We start from the raw sequence: 19,983 nt of genomic DNA, 5'->3' as shown, positions 1-19,983 counted from the left end.
TAATTTAAATAAAACTGTTAAATAAACGTTGCTTAAAAAGTACAGTAATAATTAAACTACTAGCAATAACAAGGATACTTTCAATAACACATTATGAAAGTGAATACATCAATTGTACCTAATGGAGGTTAGTAAAAAGAAACTTAGAATGACATCAAACAAAATGATGTCTGCCCATCATCACCTCCCCATACTAATGTTGCTTTTGTTTGTTAACTCTGCAGCCGATTCCACTGGTACCCATTCCGTCTATGCCACATACCAAAGCCAGGAGATCATGTTCCACGTCTCCACCATGCTGCCTTTCACCGCCAATAATCGTCAGCAATTGCTGAGGAAGCGACACATCGGCAACGACATCGTCACCATCGTGTTCCAAGAACCGGGAGCCGAGCCGTTCACGCCCAAGACCATACGCTCGCACTTCCAGCACGTGTTTGTCGTCATACGCGCAATTGACCCCAACACAGACAATGTGTTTTATTCGTAAGTTTGTTTAGTTTGTTTGTTTTTAATTTTTATTTTGTTTTTGTTATTATTTTGATGCAAGTTAACCCTCAAACAAGGCTAAAAGCCACTCTTGGTTTGGGGCTACAAGAAGAAACAAATTATTTCATGTGAAAAGAACTCGGGGGAGCTGAAGGTAGAAATTGATATTCCTCTTAAAACAGTTTAGAGTGTAGGATGGGGGAAACATCTACCAGGCAAGGAGTTCCAAAGAGATGCAGTACGTTCCAATCAGGGGAACCCGGCAAACTCCCAGAAGGGGATACAAACGTCAAGCTGGCAACCTCTCCCAGACAAACATGATTATAAATTGCACCAATCAAAAATTTATTATTCAGTAATTAGACGACAATATTTCTTCCAGTGGTTGTGAAATCAGCGACTAGCTTGGGGATTCGAATCCACAACCCTGTGATTGCAAGTTCTGCAGTCTAACCACTAGACTACGGTTACAGTTTGCAAAGATGATTAAGGTTCAATTCCACAGGGATTTTTTCTAGTTTGGATTACTATGCGTGTTGTTGATATCTTTCAAAATTCCCGGCGCAGAGTTTCTGAAAGTTGAATGTTTGAACTCTATCTAATCAGGAAGTTGTCTGATATGGTACTGCAGGCTCAAATGACAGTTATATGTCATTGGAACCAGCGTCCTTATCCAAGTACTAGTATGTTAGTGTTCAGTTACCACCATTGAGTGGGATATTTTGACGGTTGTGTTATATGGGACGGTCACTTGCCAGTGGTCACTTGGTCACTAGGTTAATCTGTAGAACTTTATAATTGTTCAATGTTGTTTATGTTTGTCCATCTGTTTATTGTACCACTTACTTTTGGAATTATTGCTCATGGAGTTACTCATTGAAAGTTGCAGGCATTAAATGTTTGTTGAGTCATAATTGGGTTAGGTTTAATCAGCAGCAGAACTTTCTGATGCATCAGATAAAGTGTATAAATGTCCATATGTGCTTTAGTAATCGTGGTTTTCCATGGTTCTTTATGGTTTCTGAACCGACGTAAGATACAAGCTTTAAAGACACTGGACACCTTCGGTAATTGTCAAAGACCAGTATTCTCACTTGGTGTATCCCATAATGCATAAAATAAAATTTGTGAAAAGAGAAAAAAGAAGAGAAAACGCATTGTTGCACAAATGTATATGTGCTTTCAGATACCTAATAAAAGGCTCCATGACTGAAGTCTTCATATTTGAGTGCGAAATTACCTTTCTCAAAAAGTATATTACTTCAGAGGGAGTCGTTTCTCACAATGTTTGTACCATCAATAGTGCTCCATTGCTCGTTACCAAGTAAGTTTGTACAACTATTTTCAGTAATTACCAATAGTGTCCAGTGCCTTCAAGAAATTCCTTAGGAAAGATGTCTAGTAGCAAGATGCTTTGTGAGATGGTCATTGCCCATGTGAGCGATCTCACTAACCATGATATGGAGTCTGTTTCCTGTGAGAATTGTCCCCACATTGATGAGACAGTATCAAGCTGTGTGGCTTTTCATTGAACTTGACATATGCCAGAATGCATCAACCCATCCTGATGTGTTGCACCGCATGGGGTTCAATTCAACCAACACTGAAACCCATCCGCTCTACACAAAATTGAACATATTAAGTTGTCAGGATTGATAACTGTGCAGCAGTGTGCTTTGCAGGCAATAAACTTGAGTGTCGTCGTGTCTCGTGCGCTTTCAGCTGGTCGGCCATCTTGGAAATGTTGTTCTTTTACTCCCTTGCGGATGACATAGAGACAGAATCATGTATTGTATTTATAATTACACCACCAGGGTCGCTGTGACGAGGTCGAAGGATGTGGCGTCGTTTGGGCCGCCCCTTCCAATGAATGCAACCTTCCCCAAAGGACCAACGTTCAGTGAATTCCTGCTGGCAAAGAGTAAGTTCTTCCACAGTCAGATGCTGAGAGGAACTGGGCCCAATTTTATAGAGCTGCTCAAGCACAAAAGTAGCTGAGCACAACAAAATTATAGTTTACCAGAATAAGGTTACCAGCCAAACTACCATGTTACATGTACATTTTGTGACTGGTATCCTGCTCATTTCTGCTTAGCATAAAATTGTTAAGCAATATTTTCTTAAGCAGCTCTATGAAATTTGCTCCTAGTGATTATAGACGTTCAGATGGCTGTTTTTGTTGTGGCTTATGAACCTGGGGTGGATTTCACAAAGAGTTAGGACTAGTCTTATCTCGAGTTAGGACCAGTTACTTGTCCTAACTTAGGACTATCCATGCAATGTGTATATCTTCTAGGACTGGTCCTTAGTTAGGACCAGTCCTAACTCTTTGTGAAATTGACCCATGGTTACTTTTTGACTGTGAAGTAAATTTATATTCAAAGTGCTCGATTTTGTGACTAAGGTCATGGGTGGTATTCTTTTGAAGATCTAAGTGTTCTTCATGCTGTGTAAACTACGTTATACTTCTACTAAGTTCATTATGCAATTTCTTCAACTCCATTAGTCCTGTGTTCAATTATTAAACCCTAATCGTTCTTTGTGTTGTGTAATGTGGAACCCCTTTTTTTGTTACAAAGCTTACCGTGATTATTATTCATTCATTTATAATTTTTGTTGACAGAAAAGGGACATATATTGGTGACAGAAGTATATGTTTACATATTTTGTTTTAATATTCTGTTTTATAAATGAAAACATAACCCAAACTATTTTTTTGTTTTAGCTTTGGTTGTAAAATTGTGCTTCATTTTCTTCCTACAGTCATCAATGCCGAAAATGTAGTCCACAAATCAGAAAAGTTTATTGCCATGGCGACAAGAACAAAGTCCGAATATCTGAAGGATTTGGCTGAAAACAGTGTGACGACCACAACGATTGACTCTGGAGTGAAATCAAGCAAGTTCAGTCTGTCCCACAAAAAGAGAGAGAAGACCTGCCCACGTCCTGCACCAGACTTTTCCTGCAAGGGAGCCCTCGTGTGGAGAGTTGAGGTAAGGCTCTATCAGAAACACAAATTTTAAACCTTTTTTAACAGCAGCTTCATTAAGGTAGTTATTTATTTGTAATTCCTTATATGAACTGTCAATGATCTTCATTACAAAATTCAACGGAGGGCCCTATTGTATGAAGTTATCATTAGTAATGTTCATCCCACAATAGTATTGAATACAAATCACCATAATCTCATATTCGGAATATGATTTGTGAAATTGTCAGAAAGTTTTGATAATAGTGCCAAAAGGCAGAGTTTATCCTGTTGCTTTGGTCTCCTGTGTGGCAGTGTATTCAACCCCAAAATCAAGGGTTCTACTGACGTTTGTACAGTTTGTGTAGGGAAGCTGAAGTGGGGTAACTTCCCTGTTAGGAAGAAAAACAAAACGTTTGTAAATGGAGACGTAGGTTTGTTTTTTCTTCACACTGTATCCATCCAGGGCCCAATTTCAAGTAGCTAAGCACAACAATATTATGCTTACCAGAACAGGGTTACCAGCCAAAACACCATGTCACACGTACAGTTTGTGACTGGTATCCTGCTCATTTCTGCTAAGTAGAAAATTGTTGAGCAATACTTTTTTTCTTAAACAGCTCTATTTGTTCACTGGTTAAACAAATTGTTGTGCTTCATCAAAAGCGTTTACATTATTATTATTCATCAAGTAATTTTTACGGCGCGTGTTTGTGTATTCACAATGGATGTAAATTGTTGTATCACCCATCGGCTTATGATAACGCAAAGAAGTTAGCGTGCATGGTTTTGCTTATCAGAGTTTATGAAATGGAAACCCTGCTAAGGGCTGCTTGATTTTGTAAGCAGAAAAATATCTGCTTATGGGCTTCATGAAATTTGCCCCTGGGTGATCTTGCTAGGCAAGAAGCTGAATCCAACGATTCTTCAAACATTTTGGATCGGTATATTCGACACTAATATTGAGTTTTACCGTTCTGTCGTGAACTCTTTTCCAACCATCACAGGTCTTTCTCTGGTCGCCCATCAAGACTGACCACAACACGAAGGTGACACTAATCGCTGTCATTTTGGTCATTTTTGCATATTTTTCTTTCTTTTTTTGTGGTTCCTCACCTTTCCATTTGGCATTTTGATTTAGTTTGTTGCATGAGGTGACAGCATGCTCGGTAAAGATCCGATGATATGGAAAAACATTGTGGATTGACGTTCATCCCTCAATACCCCTCGCATTTTGGCTATATATATATATATATATTTTTTTTTTAAAGAATAATCAAATGTTGCTGACTGATGAGCTAACTTTTGTTTCTTGATTGTTTCTAATTGTAAACGAGATTTGATGGTGTTTTTCTTAAAATGTTTTTAGTTGAAAGGAATTGTTACCATCTGAGTTTAGTTGCACACATTCACTTTGTAAACCTGGTTTATTTGTGAAACCTTCTCAGCAGTGATTGTTTTATGATTGTAAAATTGTCTCCTTAGTTTGTTTACCCAACTTAAGTTTGCATTGTTTTTTCACCATACATGTATCCATTTACTTAATGTTGTATGGTTGAGTAAGGTATAACGGTTCCTCATTTGTTTGTTTGATTATGTTTTCACTAAACTATTAAGCTGCCAGATTAACAAGAAAATAAGTTGAATAAGTTTAACTTCTGATTTGTGTTTTGGCTCACACTATGTAATAAAAAGTAATAAACTACAAGTGCAACTGGCTGGGTAAATTTTAATTCAATTTTGTGATACTAATTTTTTAAAACAACAAGAATCCTTGACTGTTTTTTACGTAATTTTGCCCTTTTAGTGAATTGTAGCTGATGGGACATTTTCCAATGAATCTTTTACTACACAAAAGTCTCTCTGAGTTCCTTTATACTATTAAGTTTATAATGGAAGAGAATATGATTTGAACAAGTTGAAAGTACAAAATGGAGTTAAACTCCTCGTTGTTGGCTTTTGGAAAGGTTGAAGTTACACAAGTTAATCTGAAAGCATTTTTATATGGCCCTTTTCAATATCACTGCATGGGATCTGGCTTGTAGACTCTGTCAGTTATTTGGAAAATGTGTGCTTTCCTCTTGGGGTTTCTACTGGGAGAACAGAACCCTATCCCAAGCGTTGGTTTTCAGCTGTTTACGCAGGTGTTACGTACACGTACATGTGTATGAGATGTCTTAATCATACTGTGCCAATCTTTGCCTATCCTACTTGCAGTATGAGCAGAAACCCTTCTCAATTTGAAAAGTTACTATTTCTTTCCAGCTGTGGGTAGTAACGCTAAGTTCAATGCAAGAATAAGTATAGCAGCATCATGATAATGTGCTGGTATCAGTGGTACATGTATGCATGGCATATGGTGGTAGAATCTGTATTTGTTACACTGGTTCCCTGAGAATGTTGGTGCCCCATCCCGGTGATCCACTCCATCCTTCTCCGATATTAAAAATAATAACTATTATATACCTGGAACCTGGTAGAAGATGTTTCCTGTATATATGTGTCTAAAATGTAATTGTGTAATTCTTGATTGGGGGAATGAGCAATATATTTCAGTTTTGCTCTTCACTGTAAAAGCTCTACGGCAAAATAATTAAGACATCTATTCATCTGTAGACCCCAAGCAGCACTGAGTATTGACCCATTTCACCTGGTGTCATCACACGATGAAGCTTTCTGGCGCCATTCAGGGAGTGCTATTTTCTGTGTGTTTAAGTTATACTGAACAGTGCACATTTTAGGTGACACGCCAGCAGTTGGGAAGCATCGTATCTTTACATGAATTCTGACTCTCAAAAGGGCAGACCATGAGCAGACAGTTGCATTGGGGATGTAAGTGCATGGGGTCTTGCTTAAATAAATGAAGGGCAAAACTGAAATCATTTGTAAAACGGAACTGTTGACAGGTGCTACCTGTATGAACCTTACTCCCTTTTACCTTTCATTCCATTGTAAACATCACTGTGAAGTATATTTTTGTGTTTGAGTATTATTGAATTTTATTTGAAAGATTAAGATTCGACCTCACTTGATAAACTTGACTTTCATATGACAATTTTACAACATTTGGCCCAGTTCCATAAATCTGTTAAGCAGAAAATAATAAGCAAGCTTTCTTGTTGACAGGCTTGTCTAAAAATGGGCCTTGGAGGGTCAAACACTCTGAATACCTGAATGAGTTACATGGATGAATTGTATTAACAGGCATGATATTCTTCCTACTTTTTGTCTGATTTCCGATTTTGTTTGGCATCAGAAAAATTGTGCTTTATATCCTGCAAAATCTATTTAAGCCCACACCACTGTGTAGGTCAGCTCTTGTACTGAATGACATATTCCTACCTTTTCACAAGGACCAAGTATTATGCCTGTATTAACTCTCAGTCTTGGCCTTTTCATTTTCTTCCTTCTTAAGGTGGATGAATTCAGCCTGTCTGATCCAGTAGAGTGCATCTGTGCTGTCTCTCCAGAGCTCTTCACATTGGTCAGAGAATGTAACAAAGACGTCATCTTCAGTATTCCTTGTAGAGCAATCATTGGATGGACTGACAACCCACGCAAGTAAGACAAATTCAGGCCTCAACATTTGCGCTGTATTGTGCTTTATAAAATTTACGAAAAAGCATCCTAAATACTGTTTGTTCTTTGCGAAGATTAGCATTTAACTCTAATTATCAGATAGAATAGTCAAGTTATAAATTGAACTCATAAGAGGGGTTTCACACCTAAATACCGAGAATAGAAATGTGTCCATCAGATTTTATGCTGTCAATTTGATAAAGATAGATCTATAAAGGAAACGATTTCCCATAATGGAAACAATTACCGATCATGGGTACGATTTCCTAAGTTAATTCTTGTAGTCTGCTATGACACTAATCTAATTATACTCAATTGCTTTGTGGTTTTTTCTTCTATTCCAGTCTCAAGGTGTACTTCAACGAGGGCAACTGTGTTCGGATACGCATTCCAGACGAGCATCTTGACGAGATTCCGGAGATGGTGAAGAGACTGATGGCTGTCTCAACAGGGATCAAGGTCTGTTGCTTAAAAAAATATATATCAAAATTTATAAAAAGTTAGGAAGAGTTATGAGGTCTGGCCATCGTGGCCCTCTGTTCACCAGCTGGTGCTGGGGTAGAGTCCGTGTGATTTATTGACATTTTTCCAGTGCAGATGTTTGGAGTTGAACATATTCCCTGAAGCAGGTCATAATGCTTGGGAGAAGTAGTCTGTAGAAGACGTACTCTTTACATAGTCGCTCTCTTGGCAGTTTGTTCAACTTGTGAAACCTCTTATTGTCCCGGCAAATCTTTTGTGCTTGATGTTAACTCTAATGCTGGTTATCTGGCTATTTCACTTGTAGCCATTTTATTCACGGAAAGTTCAGGATTTGGTAATTGAATCGAGTAGCTGTCGTTTTTCAAAAATAAGTGTATGCGGTTAAATGCTTTCTCATAGCAAGCCAACACAGTGATATCATTATCTAAGACGAGACTCAAACCACGACGGGACTCAAACCACGACGGGACTCAAACCTACACTCTGCTGATCACAAACACCAGAGCTTTAGTCAGATGCTCTTAACCGCTCAGCCACGATATGCCAACTTCGACATAAATCTACAACTATAAATCGCTTCTCATACTTGTCCTTTGATGTGCATTAATGTGTTAACCATCAAATTCTATTTATGTCAATAAGTATCTAACTTTTGTCTCTCTCTGACTCTCATTCCACAGACCCAGGAGATCACCCTACTGCGTAATGGTCTAGGCCAGCTTGGTTTCCATGTCCACTATCAGGGTATTGTGGTAGAAGTGGATCCCTATGGATGGGCGTGGCAAGCTGGTCTCAGGAAGGGGGCAAGGCTCGTTGAGGTGAGTTTAGTTCAATGCTTCTAAGTTGATAAATAATCGGTGAAAATGCAGTTTTAATAAAACCTATAGAAATTGTATGAAAGAATAATGTGAAATTATTAGAACAGTATTTTAAAATATTTTTTAGAAAGCTCTTGAAAATAATCTTTTAATGCTGATTGCTCCCCCCCCCAAAAAAAAGAATTAAATTAAATGAAATTAAAATAAAATAAAATAAAAGGTTTGATAAAGGGTGTCTTTTTGAAGAGGTTCATCTTGTAAAACAATCACTAAAAGGGTGTGTGAAATTGCGTCACACTTTTGAACATATTTATACCCACATGTATGTTTGACAATAAACAAACTAACTATGCTTATACTATCCTCTAGATTTGTGAGATTGCTGTCTGTACCCAAAGTCATGATGATACCCACATGTATGTTTGACAATAAACAAACTAACTATGCTTATATTATCCTCTAGATTTGTGAGATTGCTGTCTGTACCCAAAGTCATGATGATACCCACATGTATGTTTGACAATAAACAAACTAACTATGCTTATATTATCCTCTAGATTTGTGAGATTGCTGTCTGTACCCAAAGTCATGATGATACCCACATGTATGTTTGACAATAAACAAACTAACTATGCTTCTATTATCCTCTAGATTTGTGAGATTGCTGTCTGTACCCAAAGTCATGATGATACCCACATGTATGTTTGACAATAAACAAACTAACTATGCTTATACTATCCTCTAGATTTGTGAGATTGCTGTCTGTACCCAAAGTCATGATGATACCCACATGTATGTTTGACAATAAACAAACTAACTATGCTTATATTATCCTCTAGATTTGTGAGATTGCTGTCTGTACCCAAAGTCATGATGATACCCACATGTATGTTTGACAATAAACAAACTAACTATGCTTCTATTATCCTCTAGATTTGTGAGATTGCTGTCTGTACCCAAAGTCATGATGATACCCACATGTATGTTTGACAATAAACAAACTAACTATGCTTCTATTATCCTCTAGATTTGTGAGATTGCTGTCTGTACCCAAAGTCATGATGATACCCACATGTATGTTTGACAATAAACAAACTAACTATGCTTATATTATCCTCTAGATTTGTGAGATTGCTGTCTGTACCCAAAGTCATGATGATACCCACATGTATGTTTGACACTAAACAAACTAACTATGCTTCTATTATCCTCTAGATTTGTGAGATTGCTGTCTGTACCCAAAGTCATGATGATACCCACATGTATGTTTGACAATAAACAAACTAACTATGCTTCTATTATCCTCTAGATTTGTGAGATTGCTGTCTGTACCCAAAGTCATGATGATACCCACATGTATGTTTGACAATGAACAAACTAACTATGCTTCTATTATCCTCTAGATTTGTGAGATTGCTGTCTGTACCCAAAGTCATGATGATACCCACATGTATGTTTGACACTAAACAAACTAACTATGCTTCTATTATCCTCTAGATTTGTGAGATTGCTGTCTGTACCCAAAGTCATGATGATACCCACATGTATGTTTGACAATAAACAAACTAACTATGCTTCTATTATCCTCTAGATTTGTGAGATTGCTGTCTGTACCCAAAGTCATGATGATACCCACATGTATGTTTGACAATAAACAAACTAACTATGCTTATATTATCCTCTAGATTTGTGAGATTTCTGTCTGTACCCAAAGTCATGATGATACCCACATGTATGTTTGACAATAAACAAACTAACTATGCTTCTATTATCCTCTAGATTTGTGAGATTGCTGTCTGTACCCAAAGTCATGATGAAATGATAGACCTTCTCAGAACCTCACAAACCGTTAAAGTTCTTGTTGTTCCACCCCATGAAGATGGCAGCCCAAGAAGGTAAAAAAAACATTGTCTTTATTATATCCTCCTTCGAAAAAGAGTCAAAAAGGCTTCTTTTTTTTTTAGTTCCTTCAATTCTTATTTTTGTCAGAGAGATTTTTTGAAGTGGCCTTGGATCCATTTTCATAATTTACACTGTCGTGACTTGCCAAGACCAACTTTGTGGAGGAAACCAGTGACATCCAATATACATGTACATAACATGACACTTTGACTGGCATCAGTTACTACTTAGCAAGACTTTTGTGTGCTCAACTTATTTGTATGCTGGGAATTGAGCACTTAAGTGCAGGCAGGCCCTAATTTCATGCCTATAGATGCTTACCATAAGTGTATGTATAATCGGTGCTAACAAACTTATAGAAGAATATGCATGTAACAGAAGCATATTTCACAGGTTAGCAAAGAATTTTTGGTCACTTCCTTACTTCAAATTACTATTAGCATTCTTTGCTAACATTTGTGGCTAAGCTTGTAAGTGGAGAACGGTGACTGTTGGAGCTGAGTGCCGCAATAATAATTATCCCCTGGCCTCATGTAAGTAAGAAGAGTCCTCCTGACCAAACTTTAGTCCAACCTTGTCAGTTAGACTTCCCGTCTGGACTTTTGGATGTCAAGTCACATCAGCCAGTCTTGCTTATAAGTTTGTCAATAGACATCTTTATACTTTCTTGACAACCTGTTTAAGACCGCAGTTTAGACGTCCAGGTTAAGCAAGAGGGAAAGCAAGATAAGGTGGGATTAAGAGATTTCTTTTTCTTGTCCAGTCCATGATAACCCAGCAGGTAACAGGACTGACAAAAGAGGCCATCAGTTTGACCTGGTGACACATGGCTTATTTCCATCAAGTCCCTTAAAGCAAAATTGCAACTTGATACTCTGATGCTGTGTTCTATCACTTTGCAGTCAATTTGAGATTGGAGTAAGAGACTGTTGAAAAGTTCAAACTAGTTTTCACTTTAGGAACAAAGTTAATCACCCTATTTCCTCTGCCTCAATACTTCATATTGGGACCATACCCTCATGCGGGATGATGCCCTTGACCTTGTGTGTATTTTCGGCTTACCTGTTTTAAGTAAAGAGATCAAGGTAGTTATTTTCCCTAAGGAATCCTCGTAGTAGATGGCAATTATGTATGAGTTGCCCTCCCCAGTTTTTATAAGGAATGACAAACAGAGGGCTAAGTTATTAATGGATTGCTCATGGCTGCATTATTTGTTGCATGCAAATTCATAACTCTACACAGTTGACACTCCGCAGTAATACTAAATATAAAAGCCAAGTATCCAGAGAACGGTGTCAAATTTCACGTTTTTAGAATTCAACTATTTCAATTACTAAAATGGAGAAAAACATAGTTAAAGATGTTTGTCATGAAAGCAGTGTTTAGTACTTACACAAAGAAATCTACATGCAGGTAGTTATTTTCCCAGGGTGAATTTCACCTCTTAGTAGATGTCAATTATATGTAAAGGATATCCACTCCCATAGCAGGTCAGTTCTTTCTTATGTTGGCATAAACATGTGATAGAGTGATCAATTACAAAATTCAGTATTGGTCACCTGCACGGGAGAATAACACAGGGATATAAAATGGTGATTACTTAAACTGCAATTTTTTGAGAAAATTCCTGTTAGCAGTGGTAGCCGTGGAGGGTTATGTGGAATGGAGCCTCATTGATTGTAACATAACAGCAGGGTCAATCTGTTAAAATGCAGCAATTATCACGTTGCTTATTCGTTTCTCTTCTTTCTTGAAGGGGTAGCACTCCAATTGACTACGATGCAGCCCTGCCCCACACTGGCAAGGCACCCTTCAACAGAAGTTACAGCAATGGCAAGGGAGGACATAGCTATCGTGCAGCTATCACAATAAGCAGAGGTAAGACTGGTGCCTGGTTCGTTACATAGGCTTGATAAGCATACATTTGCCAGTACATTTTTTAGAAGAACTAGCTGCGTTGAATAAAATTTGAAAAGCTTTAATAATTTAGTTTGCTTAATTTATTTCCCCTAAGTATATTTTTTTGCAAATTTGTCATTTTGTATTTTATATGGAAAGTACTTATACTTCACGAAGTCAATGGGGCGTTGACCAACACGTCCCTGTTCATTGCCTTGGTGCTCTTTAAAATGTTCCAAGAAGAAATTTAGATGACTCCTCATAGAGGTGCCCTTTACTGAGGGAAAAGAAACCTTCTTGCCCTTACAAGAATGAAGTATCAGTCCTGCTTTCAAATTGATTGAACAATTAAAGTCTGGAAACTTAGAGAAAATAGAACAAGCTGTTGCAAACTGCTTACCAACCAAAAGGACCTATGGTATAAATACAAAAAAAAGTTAATGGCCTGACGTTTCGACCCTAGTAGCAGAGTCTTTCTCGAAGGCTTTAAAATTAAAGACATGTGTTTGTATTTTCTGAGTCTATATATGTTTTCCCATTCAGATTCAAGAAGCGGTCATGGGTCACATTCAAGGTCAGCCACAACACCGGGTACCCTTGCCTCTATCTCCCACACCAGAACCGCTTCAGAGATGTCCAGAGCCAGCGAGGACCCTGACAACCCAAACACCGTCCGAAACGCCATCGCCACGCTCGAGCGACGCATCACCCACCAACAGGAACCTCGGGTCGGAGGTCAACACCGGTATCGCGCCACAGTCAACTACTGGAAGGAGGTAAACAACGCAAACCGGATGGCCATCAGGGAATCCAGCATCTCTTCGGGTCACGGCTCGTTGGATAGCAGGGGCTCGCGAGATGGGGCAGAGTTGACATTCTCGCGGATGGCGAATGCCAGACGTAGTGCGCGAGAACTCAGGCCTCGACTGCATGAGACTCCGGCGAGGCTGCAAAGCTCTCAGGAAGAGCTTGAGCAGATCTCGTCACTAGCGGCCGTCAGACACTCTAAGATTATGGGCTCTCAAGATGAGCTTCGAGAAGCCGGTGACGGTAGCTCACACGCCAGACAGAACTCAATGGAAGATAAATTAGAACCTTACTCCAGAGGCAGAGGTAGGTTCATTATTCTTTCTGTTCTTGAAAAAAATAATAATAATAATACAAATATGGAAAACATGAACCAAGTAGAAAACATGAACCAACTGGAAATAATGAAGAATCTGGGATTCACATTCGTTGTCCTACGTTCATAGTCCAGCGTGCATCTGTTTTGCTTCTTACAGTTTTACATTTTTGTCTCTGATTTGAAAATATTATATCACTTAGTCCTCTTAAACTCTAGATAATTTTCAGTGTTGTCTGGTACAATGTGAGACTTTTGAAATGCTGGCGGCAGCAAACTAACGGTCCTTCTTTATAATCTCTAAGCATGCACGCACATGCTCAGTATCGGCGCGTAAGTCTGAGCACGCGCACTTCTGGCGAGAACTGTGAAAAAGGACCATCCAAAAGCCTCCCATTGCTGCAAGCCTTATCCTCACGATTCAGTAAAAAAGCCAAAATTTTCTGATTTTACTACAGTCCTGTCCGACTCCTCCAAGTCCTCATTGCAGCGGTCGGGACGTCATCAGCAATCTGCGACCTACCCTGAGGGGAACAGAGAGCGAGGGAACCCGCCCCCATTCGCCACGCCCAACAGTCACTATCGAGCGGTGAGTCAAGAAATAATCAATCTTTATGCAATGTTTTTATTGAACTTTACCTTGAAAAGTACTTGATCAAATTTATAGAGTAACTACAGCCTGAATGACCTCAAAGTTGATTTGATGGGAAAGTGATTCTCAGTTGTCCACTGGAAATGGTTTGACAAACACATATGGTTCAGGCAAGTATGTACTTTTTATCCCAGTTTGGCTACAAGTGACTTCAGTTATGCCTTTGACCATTTGGATATGGCGTATCATTAAAAACATGTGTTCAGCTGAAAGCTTTTTTTGAAAGGTCTGTGAACAATTTATACTGGATTTGGTCCAGCTGTCTCTGAAATGCAATTGCCTGAGACAGACTACAGGAGTTTCGTGCCATCCTGTGACATCATCGAATGTCAACTCGCCACAAACAATTCCACTAAGTAATACAATAATAATATGCAATGTTAAAGCTATGCCACGTCAAGAGAGGGCTCCCTTCATATTGATGTAGACTGAGACTGGTCATTGCCCTGTCTATTATGTTGAATGGGAAATTGTGCATTATGGGTGTCTTGTAAGTTGTAGTGCAGGGAAGTTGAGATTGCTGTAGAAACATGGCGTCTATGTACTGGGAGACAATAATTATGGTAAATAATGCTTGTTTTTAAGGCATGGAATTAATCAATAATAGAACAAAATGTTGTTTGGACAAATATTGTCAAAATTTTATCCAAGAATAATGATAGTCAATAAGGAAAATACTAATATGCAAATACTAATTTTGTTTCCCATTACAATGCATGATTATAACACCCAGTATTTTTTATATAAGGTAACAACCTTTTTGAGGAAAACTGAAGGTTTCGATTTTTTCAAAAGTTCTTTGTGGGAACGACCAACAGAGATGATTCCATGACCTCGTGCATAAGTATAGACGCTCTTTTTAACATTTTATTCAATGTGTTGGCTCCATCTAAATATTTTTTAGAGAGCATCAACAAATTATGAAGAATCTTAGGAATTCATCCTGCATTCTTTGGCTTCTTCTCTTCCAGATGTCATTAATTGCGTTATGAACTTTTAACATTTACAAAAATCCATTCATAAATATCAGTTAACACATCTAGCTCTAACGCAGGAGTTGAGCACAGTTCAACTGTTGCAATTGTTCGTTGCGAATTTGTGACGCAACAATTTGTATTGCATTCTCAACCGCAGGAAGTATGAACCGAGCTTAAATTTGTTTTTATTATGTTTTTTTTAAAAAGTATTTAATCTAAAAACTTGTGTTCATTTTGCTTTCCAGCCCCCAAAACACACACCTGGTGGGGACTCTCTTGGAATGACAAACAATGATGAGAAATGGTACGATACCCACGACGACCTCAATGGTTACCATGACAGCCGCATTGCCTCGTCACATGACGACGTTGCCGAGCCGACCTACAGCATGGTACCAGTTAACATACCAGTTCAGCACAGTATACCGGGGGAGTATAGAGAAAGTGAACTGTACGGCAAACCCGAACGTTATAGTCCGACTGAGCATCTGTACCCCGAGCAGCAGCGGACACCGGGCGAGTTGGAACAGCAGCAGCATCTACAGCAGAGGGTCGGTAGGCCGGCTCCGATCACCAGCAACCTCAACCTCCCTACGGCGAGTAGCTCCAACCTGAGTGACGTCTCGTTACACTCTCACTCCACACACTCAAGCGGATCGAGTCAACGAGGGGGTGACAATCTACGATCTCATGGAGGCAGTCTACCGCGCACTGTTATGGTTAACAGAAGTCCTGAGCAAACTCGTAGGAATACGGTACATGGCACTGCACCTAGGGATTATATGAGTAGTGGGCATCGAAGAGCTGGTCCTTCTGCTTCATCCAGTAGTAGTATCAGTGAAAGCAGCTCTAGTCCCAGAATCGCTCGCAGGTGAGTTTTATAAGATGAGTTCTTAGAGGTCCATTTTTTTGCACCCTGTTGAAGGATTAATTTTGTTAAATTTTAGAGAAGAAAGAGATAAATAACTTTTGAGTACTTGATGTTTGCGTTTTATTAAAGGGAATGCACAACATTGGCAAGATTGAAAATATATTCACATTCACAGATTCCATACAGGTAAGATAGTATATAGATGGGTCATGGTAGAAAACTTCCCTTGAAATATTTTTGTCTGAAATGCTGTAGTTTTTTTTTACCAACGTTGTCCATGTGCTTTAAACAAAGCATTCTACCATGTGCTTGTTTCTCTACAGTATATTTTACTTTCTAGACAAAATTACAAGCAACTGTTTAAATTTTACGAATTCAATTTGCTATGTTTTTCAGAAGAACAACAGAGGTCCGTAGCTCCAATGACTCGCTTAACACCCGACTCCGCCAGGGTCTGGCAGGGACCAAATCACTTCCGGCAAGCAACGAGGTCCAAGAAAACCTTCGCAAACTAATCGCGCCCGAGTCTCTCAACATCGAGCCGTCCAAAGCTGCATCCACCTCGGCATCGGGACCACAGGTGAATAGGAAGGCCATCACATCATCAGTCTCACCATCATCTCTTGGCTCTCCTCCTCCTACTCCTTCTCCTGCTCCTCCTCCTCCTCCTCCTCCGACTTTCTCTTTTCCTCCTCCACCCTCCAGCACCCCTCCGCCCCTCCCTTACTGCGGTGCCCAGCTACCCCCTCTACCACCCAAGCCCATTTTCTCTCACTCTCTCCCCATCCACTTTGGTTCAAGGTTACCTCAGAGGAGTCGTTCTCTGACTCGTTTTCGGGATGCCTTCCTTGGTTTCCCAAATGTCTGGGTAAATATATGCTACTCTCTCACTCTTGGCTGTGGTTGTTGTTTTGGGCTGATGTGTTCCTGAGTGGCATCCCTTGGTTTTGTTTTTGCTCTCCAGTAGGTCTTCCTCGTTTGCATGCAGGGTTTAAAAAAATATATAACATTTTTCAAGTTTTGGGGAACATCTTAAGATGTTTAGTTGCGCTGACTATGAATAAAAAAGTTCTTTATTAGAGATGGAATTACTAAACCCTTTCATGAACCATTTGAGTGATAATTTGATCATATGGACCCATTTTTTTAATTTTTTTTTATTTATTGCGAGTGCCCACCCCCATTTGAATAGGCCACAGTAGCACCCCAGGAGTCCTTTTCCCAACTCTTTCTGCAGCAATTTCATGGGCGCATGAAAGAGTTAATTACACCACAGTTTATATTAAGAAACCAATTTTACATCAAAAGATTTCTTTCTCTATTATCCCGTGTATGTTTCTCATTAAGTCTCGGGAGCCCTTTTTAGCTAAGCGAGATGCAAAAAGAATCAACCCTCGTTTCCAAATTTTCTTGAAAATACCAATTTCTTTTGCATTTTCATTTCACTTTTTTCTTCTCTCTTTTCCTCTACTTCTCTCTTGTACTATAATTTCAAAATGTTGCTTAACCTTTAGGCTAAGTTACTGCAATATTTACGTTAAAAATTGTGAACTTTTTAACTGTTAGTTTGTTACTGGCTGAATCTGAGGTGTTTGTTTCCCAAGCTAAAATGCATGAAACTTTAGTAGTTGTTTGTATTACTGCAAAAAAAAGTTTATGACGTTTCAACCCTAGCAGAGTCTTCCGTGGAGCCTTTCATTTAGCCTTCAAGAAAGACTCTACTAGGGTCGAAACGTCAAACCAATAACTATTTTTTGCGTTCATACCATAGGTTCCTTTGGTTGGTAAGCAGTTTGCAACAGCGAATTCTATTTTCTCATTTATTTTACTGCTGTGATGTACATAATGAAAGTTGATGCAAAAACTGTCTTTTAGCCTTTGAGAAAGACTCTGCTAGGGTCGAAACGTCAGGCCATTAACTATTTTTTGCAAAAACTGCATACATTACAACCATCTTAACCAGATGTAACTATTCTAGAATCCAAGAAGAATCCGTTCTGATGTTGTCATTTTCTGAAAACTGCTCACTAAAATAATGTTGAATTACCCCTATTGCCTTACAGGCCAACCCATCAAGGGACCATGCTCACCAGTCCAGCAGGCCTGGCTCTCTCCATCGTACCTATTCTGATGAGAGTATCGCAGCTGGGGGCGGGCCGTACAATCGCCCACCTCGCAGGGATAGCTATGACATGGACAGCCATAACGATGTCTTGTTTACAAGTACCAACTCAGAGCTCCAGAATGCACAGGCACCCGACAACTATAAAGGTATTTTGATGACATTTTATGCATTGCTCTCTTTCGGTATTTTATTTAAAGTATCAAAATTTCCTTTCTGTATAAATATGATCTAATCAACGATGTTCATTTCTCTGTGTTAACAAATCACATACTTTCCTGAATGTAGAGTTTTAACAACTAATTTGGCTTATTCCTACATGTAATGTAGCATTTGCACATGGCCCACTATAATTCATCAAGTAACATGTAACTACCATTCACTGACACATTCACATCCTAAATCCTTCAGTCCTACTCTACCTTTTAAGAAAAACTCTTCCAATCCAGCTTTTATTTATTTCATTTACCTATGTCCTAATGATACAATTTCGGACTGTGTCCCTGAGGTTGATGCCAGGTAGTGGAACAACAGGACCTGAATAGGAACTCGACAGACCACTTTCCTGTGCGAATACTGTCACCAGTATTTGACAGTATTTGACTGATATTGCGCGCTTATCCTGACTCCATTTTTGGAGTAAGAAAGTGCACAATAAAATGGTGAAAATGGTAGACGCGCATTGTGTTGTATTGTGCAGAGGTGCGTTCTGCATCTGCAAAGTGTCAATACTGTAGATTGTTACAGGAAAAAAAGCAAAACACCCAGATGAACCCATGCTTTAAAAAGACTACAGAAAACTATTACAGGCATGAGAATCTTCTGGTTTAAACCGGAATTCCGGTTTTTTTCCTTTCAAAATTGTGGTCTCCGAGTTTGATGTGAATTTGCTATAAAATTCGGGGGGTAGGTTTTTGGGGGTATACATTTGGATTTCTCTAATCCCTCTTCTCTAGTCAGACAATGTAAGTTTACCTTTGTAATTGTTATTATCGCGGATCCCCACACGTCGTTCATGAAATACCGGCACCTAAACAATAAATTGCCGTCCAGTAGCTGGCCCAATTTACGGCTTGTTGTCTTCCTGACATCGCGCATGCATACAGCAGCAGCGACAGATGTATAAACTTGCCTCATTCCTTGCTTCGTTTATAGTGGTAGGGTTCAATAATGTTTGCGTGTAATGCGCTTGCTGCTGCAGCAAAGATAACACGTGTGGAGACTTTTGAAAGTCTACTGAAAAAAACAATGCACGTGTTTGCACCATGTGTACTGTGTACTGTGTACGTGCAGGTTTGCACACGAACCAATGAGCGGCGCGGCACGAATCTGAGATCGCTGGCGGGCCATGGTAAACTGGTACCTGTTATTGCCTCACAACCAGCGAAAGATATATTGGGAACCAGCGACTACACTGTACGTCCGGACAACGTGCTTTCTTCATTGGTTCTATTTCTATGTTGGGGTCTAATCTCAACCTCATTCCAGTTATACCCTATGCTGAATAACAACCTCTTTCACAAAAACACATCGCTCTCGCCAAATATATAGGCCTATATATATTTTAAAATTTGCGTCGCCGACGGATCGTTAAAATCACAAACATTTAATTGCAAAAGAATTTCTTTTACACAACCGAATTTCAAATCAAGAACCTATAAAAATGGTTGTTGGTGAGAAAAAAAACATTTTCAAGGGCAGAAATAAGGGATAAGATCGTCAAAAAATAAAAATATTATTACTATTATTTTTTTCCCCCTTTGTTTTTCCGGAATTGTAACAAAATCGCAGGCGAACCCAAATTTTTTTTAATTGTTTGAGCTTTACATTCCTTATTTTCCCTTTAACCTATTATTAAAAAAAAAAATAAAGGAAAAATCACACAAAAGTAGCTCACTTCTACCTGGAAAAATTGGTGTCAGAAATGCATCAGAGACCACCACAGAGCTTCTAAAATACCAAGAGCTCCCAGGGCCCTTAAGCGGGCCCTGGACCCCAGCCGTAAGGGACTTCGCGCTGCGCGCTCGTATTGTGTGCTTCGCACACAAAAAATGATGGAATATTTACATTTCCAATCAACTGAATTTTTTCCTGTTTTTT

The 19,983-nt window shown here is 39.1% G+C and overlaps 1 protein-coding gene across 3 annotated transcripts in view; it reads left to right on the top strand.

Moving 5' to 3' along the window:
- LOC117287651 (signal-induced proliferation-associated 1-like protein 1) overlaps positions 1–19,983 on the top strand; it is a 68,235-nt gene that overhangs the window by 35,406 nt on the left and 12,846 nt on the right. For 2 of the 3 annotated variants that reach the window (XM_033768214.1, XM_033768215.1), the window contains exons 8-21: positions 225–486; positions 2,304–2,410; positions 3,253–3,482; positions 4,465–4,506; positions 6,873–7,018; positions 7,381–7,495; positions 8,200–8,337; positions 10,117–10,232; positions 11,996–12,117; positions 12,682–13,251; positions 13,720–13,850; positions 15,136–15,761; positions 16,158–16,341; positions 17,825–18,032. In XM_033768214.1, the coding sequence (XP_033624105.1) occupies positions 225–486; positions 2,304–2,410; positions 3,253–3,482; positions 4,465–4,506; positions 6,873–7,018; positions 7,381–7,495; positions 8,200–8,337; positions 10,117–10,232; positions 11,996–12,117; positions 12,682–13,251; positions 13,720–13,850; positions 15,136–15,761; positions 16,158–16,341; positions 17,825–18,032 (2,997 nt within the window). The remainder of the gene's footprint in view (positions 1–224; positions 487–2,303; positions 2,411–3,252; positions 3,483–4,464; positions 4,507–6,872; positions 7,019–7,380; positions 7,496–8,199; positions 8,338–10,116; positions 10,233–11,995; positions 12,118–12,681; positions 13,252–13,719; positions 13,851–15,135; positions 15,762–16,157; positions 16,342–17,824; positions 18,033–19,983) is intronic. The other variant, XM_033768216.1, reaches the window with a different exon arrangement.

This window comes from Asterias rubens, chromosome 1, assembly GCF_902459465.1.
Source record: "Asterias rubens chromosome 1, eAstRub1.3, whole genome shotgun sequence".
NCBI lineage: Eukaryota > Metazoa > Echinodermata > Asteroidea > Forcipulatida > Asteriidae > Asterias > Asterias rubens.
This window is presented reverse-complemented; position numbering and strand designations above follow the sequence as displayed.